Raw genomic sequence first — 6,868 nt, forward strand, 5'->3', positions numbered from 1 at the left:
CTGCACTTTTTTGAATGCACCCCTTCACAAAAATTAAGTATGCACTGACAGGATACTATACAGATATCCATGTTTATAAGATATACACAAAAATAGACATTTTAAAAGGTGAAATTAAAATAGGTATACATTTGCATATAAGTTCTCTTTTAATTAAAATTTGGTTAAACCAGGTAGACAAGAATCTGGTAAAGCAGCCATAGAGAGAGACCAGGAGAGTGGTGTCACAGAAGAAATAGGATGTTTTTGAGCACAGTGTGGCCAACTGTGTCAAATGCTGCAGAGGCTGAGGGAGATGAGGCTGAAAATCATCCACTGGGTCTGGCAAATGAGATCATAGTGATTCATGGAACCTTTCCCATGAATGGGGAAGAGGTGGGATAGAAGACTGACCAGAGAGGGTTGTGAAGTAAACTTGAGGCCAGATCACTCTCCCTGAGCTCCCCAGTTAACTGCTTGGTATCTCCACTCAGATGTCTCCCAGTCATTTCAGAAGCAAGTGTCCAAAACTGACCTCCTTCAATCTGTCCCTTCCTTCAGTTTCTTATCTGAGTAACAGCACCTCCACCTAGCCAGGTCCATAAACCAGAAATCTCCCTCTCTTTCATCTTCTAAATTGGACCATTTTCACCACTTCTTTGCCCCTCAGCCAAGCCACCATCACCATCTCACAGCTCGACCTCCAGTGGCTTCTGGGCTGTCCTCTGATTGGTTCTCCAAACCTTTTAAACATATAAATCAGACTCTAGCACTCTCTCACTTTAAACCTTTCAATGATTTACTGTCACGCTGGAAATAAATTCTGAGTGCTTCACCACCACTGCCTGCAAGGCCTGCACTGGCCATGGGAGACCCTCTAATCACTGTATGTCAGCCAAGCTGCTTTTGCTTTCTCCAATCTGCTCAATTCTCTCCAGCCTCAAGGATTTCAAACTGCTCCATTTCAGCCTGTTTACCAGGTATTCTTTCTGCCAAAAACCACATTTTCCCACCACTCTGTGCATGGTTGATTCCAGCCTTAAGGGGCCCTGCTCTGTGAGGCCTTCCTAACTCAAGGGACACACCCCTCCCTGCCCATTGTTCTGGCCTCTCTATTCTTTTCCTTCAAGCACATAGCACATCTCATAGTGATATATTTGTATTCAGTTCTTTAATGTCTGTTTCCAGTACTAGATGAAAACCCCACTAGGGAAAGATAATATCTGTCTTGTCCAACCATTTGGTTCAATTTCCTTGTAACATTTGTCTGACACATGACCCAACACTTGATGAACACTTTAATAAAAATCAGCCCCCTAAATACCATCCAGTTCTCTGTTGTGGGTGCTACTCCAGCCTGCCTGGCCACCTTTTCTCACTCCTTTTCTGCCTTAAGAAACTCAGCCCACACTGGGGACTCAGGTGGCCCCATGCCCCTCCCTTCCCACCTCCTTCTCTTTGTTCCCTGTGTTTCAGCCACACAACAGAGCTCTTTTCAAGAATCATCTCAAGCACTGTGAAGCATTTTCTGACTCCCAACACATGATGTTCGGTCTCAGCTTTGAACCCCAAAGTATTTTGTAAGTAATGACACCCCATCCCACCTTGCCTTAACCTTGACTTCTAGAGTAAGTGGGTGCCCCAGAAAACCACTACCCTACCAAAATCTAGGCTTAATGCTAGTGAGCATCAGAACCCCAAGATGAGCTTGTTAGAATAGATTCCCAGTCCCCAAAGAGGGCTTTGGTAAGAATCTGTGTTAGTTCAAGCATTCTATATGACTCTAACGCCCACCAGTTTAAGAACCTCATAACAAGTTAACCTTAAGTGAACAGTGACTCCAACCCAAACCCAAGCCTCGCTGATTTGGTCTTGGGAAAGAGAAGGAGTTCAAAGGTTGACAATTTTTGCCCTTTCTCTTTTATGAGGTTAGATGAACAAAAACTCCGAAGTTCTTTATTTGCCTTTCTCTTTTAATTCCTTCCCTGCTCCAATACTTAAAAAAAAAAAAAAAAGTACCCAGAAATTAAACACAAGAAAGCTCAAAGAGCCAAGGCAAGCCAGCCGAAGAATAGTAGGCTCCCTCCCACAGGAGCCAAATTCTGGAAGCTGGGGTCTCCACTCAGAGCCTGGTAGTAAAAGGTGGTGCAGAATAAGGTAGTTCCAGAAGCTAGCAGTAACCCAGCCTGAAGGAGATATAAGGCAGAATTCAGGCCAGTAAAAACCCGGCGAGTTAGAGGGAATGGGTGGGGCTTGGTCAGGGTTAGGGGTGGGGGTGGGGCTTGGTCAGGGTTAGGGGTGGGGATGGGGGGAATTACCCAGACGGGCTTTCTGCACAGGGGTACCGCTAACAGGGCCAGGCTGTGTAAGAAGTGGTGTTTGTTGGACTTGTCAAAGAGCTGTAAGAAAAAAAGAAATGGGGGTACTTCCTAAGCAACGCAAGACACCGGAGGCTGGGGCAGAGTCACAGTGGACAGGAACGTCCAACTCGATGTCTCAAGCCCCAGCTTGCCCCTCCCTGAGGTACCCAGGCCTCAGACTTGCATTCCTTGCCACTCCAAAGACCCGCGCGTTTTGTCCCTCCCCTCCTCTCAGGGACCCCAGGCTTTGCGCCCTCCGAGGCCTCAAAATCGAGGAGCCCCAGCACGGTTACTTCACCTCCTTCCCGTAGGCATCCGGAAACTGGGCTCCTGTGGAAAGGAGAAGCAAAGGTTACCAGTCCTAGCGCCAACCCAGACAGTCCCCACTTCTGTGGTGGTGGTGGTGGTGGACCCGGGTGGACGCCGACAAGAAAGGGAGCCCCCAGGAGGCTTCTGATTGGTGGAAACACGCACGGACAGTTCTGGGAACCCAGTGGACCCGGCTGAGAGGTTTTTTAAAAAGTTCAGGGTTCCGCGGGCAGTCTGGTCGACGGGAGGGCCGACATTTCCTTTAGACTCTGCCTATGCACCAGATCCTAAAGATCTCCCCCAGCACAATCCCAGTTCCATCCCCAGCCCCCTGACCGTGCGCCCCGTAGGAGGCCAAGCCTAAGGCCCCAGCTCCGGACAAGGCACCCAGGCGGCGGAAAGCAGCCCCGGGACCCGCCATGGCTGTCGACGGTCACGAGCCGAACGAACACCGCCCGGGCCCCTCAAGAAGCCAGCCAATCCCGATTTCCCATGCAAATAAGGTCTACGGGTGCCCAATCCGGGCCGTGTTCATTTTAGCGTCCAGGTCCTCACCCGGGTACTTGGACCTTTGTAAAACCTTTGTTGAGTGGCGAAGACGTCTGGCGGGCGGAGAAACCAGAACCAATTAAAACCGAAGGAGCTGAGCAGTGTAGGCGGGGTTGTGGGGGGCGGGACTAGAGGATTTGCGTCACGGACTGGCCCACTTTCCAAGTTGATAGCCTCTCCTAACACCTTCCCCCACCCCAACCACCGGTCAATTTCCAAAGATCCCGGTCCCTAGGCAAAGTTCCGCCCCTTTCCCCACAAGCTCCTCCTCTTCAGCTTTAAACCAGACCCACTCCCCAAAAGAGGCGGACCCACGGATAACGAAGCCCCACCCATCACCTTAAACCACGCCCGTTAACCAAAGCCCCTCCTCCCGACCAGAAGGCTCCGCCTTCTTCGTGTGATGCCCCGCCCCTTAGAGTTCACCACCCCCCTCTTGCCCGCCCCCCAACTAATAGTCAGAACCCCGAGGCTGGGAGATCACGGGGCGGGGGGAGATGTTTCCACCCTGCCCTGGCCTGCTTCGTCCATCCGTCGGTCTGTCCACTCCCGCCCCCTTCCACCTTCTCCAGTTCCCCCCACACTCTGGAGGGCGGGCGGGCAGGCGGGTGCTAGCAAGGGGTGTGCGCCGCTCTCTCGGCAGGGGGCGGGGGAGGCGGCCGCGCGGTGACGCGCGGGGCTGCTGCGGCTGCTCCGCCGGCGGATCATCACTCTCGGGCTGGGATGGACGCGGGGCGGGAGGGCCCTGGCGCGCGGGGCCAGGAGTCCGGGCCTCCCGGCTGCTGAGCTTTCCCCGAAGCCTCTCGCTTACCCCCAGTTTCCCTCCTAGGATCCGCGCCGACCCCCGCCCCGGGGCTCCAGACTCGGCTCCCGCCCTCCTCCGACTCCCTGGACCTCCCCCTCCCGCCCGCCCTCGGGATCGACTAGATCCCTCCCCCTCCCTGAGGATTCCGGCTGGATCCCTGCCCCTGCACCGCGGATCCTGCGCTCCCGGGCTTTGGGCCCCTGGGGATTGCCGTGGACTCCTCCTCCCGCACCCGATCCCGTAGGATCCTCCGCCTGTACCGCCTTCTAGCCCCTCGAAGCCAGCCCACGGAGCCAGTGGATCCCCAATCCAGTCCTGTCCCGTTGCTCCCTCCTCCCTCCGCCGTCCCCGTCCCCACTGCGGGGTTCCCTGTTCTTGGGCTCCTCCTGACCCCATCCCCTACCTCTCCTTTCCCCGAGGATCGACTGGATCCCGGCCCCGCCCCCCGGGGCTGGGGCGAACCCCCTCCCCCGCCGGGTGAGGCGCTGCGGGCGGGGGCTGGGCCTGCGGGGCCGCGGGGGCTCACAGGCCGCCGCCCCCCTCCCGAAGCCTGTCCGCCCCCTACTCGGAGCCCTGGATGGAGGCACCACGGCCCCAGGGCTGAGCCAGGTAGGAGCTAAGCCGGGCCGGGTGGAGGGGGCTGTGTGGCGGTCCAGTGGGGTCTCCCTTCTCCCCCTCTCTCTCCCTGCGCCTCATTTCCCCCAGCCTGCTCTGTCTGCGTGTCTCCGCCTAGGGATGCTCTCGCCGTGTCTCTGCGTCTCGGTCTCTTTGTCTCTGCCTCTCTCCAGCCCATGAATGATCCTTTGAATGGGCCCACAGACCCCGTGTGTTCCCATCTCCCCCTCCCCCTCCTTCTCCCCTTCCCGGCCAAGCCATTTTCCCCACTGCAGGAAGAAGGCGGGGGGGGGGGGGGGGGGGGGGGCTTGCGGCCTGAGCCCCCGTCCCTCAACTCTCGCGGCTGGGGGAGTCAGGCCTGGGCAGGAATGGAGCGAGCAAGGCAGAGGGATGCGAGGGGTGGGGGGGGCAAGAGGTGGCAGACAGAGATGGGGAGAGCAGGGAAGAGAAAATGGGGGAGACAGAGCTAGGGAAAGAGAGAGAGAAATAGAAGGGGCTTGAGGGAGAAATTTGGGAAAGGGATTTGAAGGAGAGAGAAAGATGAGAAACACCAAAAGGGAGGTGTAGAAGATAGAGACGAAAAAAGGGGCAAGAGACTGAAGGCAAGAGATGGAGCAAGCTGGAAGAGGCCTCGGAAAGATGCTCTGAGGGAGCGCTATGGAGAAGAGCTGGGGGGAGGGCTCCAGTGGGAGGGAGGAAGGCAGAGAGGCTGGCATGGAGGAGGCCAGGGGCCCAAAGTACCTTAAAGGAGGGGGCGTCAGAGGCAGACCTTGTTCATGGGAAGGGGAGGAGGCACCAAGGCCATGGAAGCAGAGCCTAGCCTGGCACAGGCAGAGGAGAACCTGGGAAGCCACCTCCAAGCCCCCTCCAGGTGTCAGGGGAACAGGAGCTTGAGAGGACCTGAAGAAAGGGAGGGCATGACTGGGTGTGTGTGGTAAGGATTCCCGTGTCCTCATCTCTGGAATACATTGACACCTGCAGAGAGCCACCCGCGGGCTGGCGCCTGGCTCTGAAAACCCCGCGTCAGCAAACAGCTCTGGTGGCTGGGGGGTGGGGGGGGGGTGAGGGCAGGGGAGCGGCGGGGGCTTGCTGAGATGACCTGGGTGTCTGCCCCTTTAGTCTGACGTGTTCCCTTGTCCTGCCCCTGCTGCCCTGAGCACCCAGGCATCAGAACAGCAACTGTGGGGGGCTGGCAAGGGGAAGGGGAGGTGAAGAGCTGGAAGGGGATGCAAAGAAGCCATGGTTTGCCCCTATGGGTCAAAATGCCAGGCATGGAGGAAGAGGTGTCTGGGGTCAAGGCTGTTCAAGACTGTGGAAGGGTAACTGTTGATGGGTGCATCTGATTGCCCTCAAACCCACCCCAGCACCCCTTCTTTCCAGCCAGAGGCCTGGTCACTAGGGCTAGGTTCTGACTGGCCAACAAGGGGCAAGAGGTTGTTCTTTCAGGGTTCTCTGCCCCCAGTCTCCAGCTCCCCCCAACATATATACTTCTTCCTCTATGCTAAGACTCAGGGAAACTCCAGCATTCTGACTCATGCCTCTGCTCTTCTCCTCATGCCCTGAGTGGACCCCATAACCCATCCAGCCCCTTCCCCTCTTCCTCCAGACCCCTCCCCCTCCGGGGTTAAAGCTGAAGCCCGTTGTTGCCGAGGTAACATTGCGGGGCAGCATCCTGTCGCCCGGCAACCGGCTGCAGGATCACACATCTGTCCCCAGATTTGCCCCTCCAGCATCTCCTCCCTGTCTAGACCCTGCCTCAAGACACCTTAACTTTTGAGGAGAGAAATGAAGAGGACCTGGAGTAGAGGGGTCTCCCCCACTACACAGACCCTTCAAGAATGAGATGTTGAAGGAAAGGGAAAGTGCTGGGGTTATGCAGTCCCAAGAAAGGCCCAAGTCTGGCCTGGGGTGGGGGTTCAGTGCCATGAAATTACAGCTCCGGAGTAATTAACACGTATAAACAAACCCACCACTTCCTGCTAATTAATGACTTGGTATTTTTATTTTCTCTTCCTTGTCTGTCTCATCCCTCCCCGGGAGGTGAGAACTGGGACTCCTGAGTCCCTAGAGGAGAGCCTGCCTGGGAGGGATCGACCCCTGCTGGAAGGGGGTGTGTTGGGTGGTCTGGGGAACTGGCCCTTCTTCCCCTCTGGCTATCCTAGACATTTAACACATCTCGACCTCACCTCAGCCTCAGACTTTTCTACATGGGTCCCTGCAGAGGGGAGGGGGATGGTTGGGGTGGGGGGAG

At 56.2% G+C, this 6,868-nt stretch overlaps 1 protein-coding gene across 1 annotated transcript; it reads right to left on the reverse strand.

Moving 5' to 3' along the window:
* Positions 1–1,931: 1,931 nt before the first annotated feature.
* TMEM256 (transmembrane protein 256) lies at positions 1,932–3,105 on the reverse strand. Its single transcript, XM_052658377.1, has 4 exons — positions 2,985–3,105; positions 2,638–2,669; positions 2,298–2,378; positions 1,932–2,165 (listed from the first exon to the last, which is right to left on the reverse strand). Exons 1-4 carry the CDS (start codon positions 3,067–3,069, stop codon positions 2,022–2,024), a joined length of 342 nt encoding a protein of 113 aa, XP_052514337.1. The 5' UTR covers positions 3,070–3,105; the 3' UTR covers positions 1,932–2,021.
* Positions 3,106–6,868: the final 3,763 nt, after the last annotated feature.

Source organism: Budorcas taxicolor, chromosome 19, assembly GCF_023091745.1.
Source record: "Budorcas taxicolor isolate Tak-1 chromosome 19, Takin1.1, whole genome shotgun sequence".
In the NCBI taxonomy this organism is placed as follows: Eukaryota; Metazoa; Chordata; class Mammalia; order Artiodactyla; family Bovidae; genus Budorcas; species Budorcas taxicolor.

Excerpts from the sequence above, each read along its gene's own strand:
- TMEM256 (XM_052658377.1), bottom strand. The coding sequence starts at position 3,069 with ATGGCGGGTCCCGGGGCTGCTTTCCGCCGCCTGGGTGCCTTGTCCGGA. Across the intron at positions 2,379-2,637 it reads CGGATGCCTACGGGAAGGAG|CTCTTTGACAAGTCCAACAA; the intron begins GTGAAGTAACCG and ends TTTTTCTTACAG. Across the intron at positions 2,166-2,297 it reads TGTGCAGAAAGCCCGTCTGG|GCTGGGTTACTGCTAGCTTC; the intron begins GTAATTCCCCCC and ends TATCTCCTTCAG.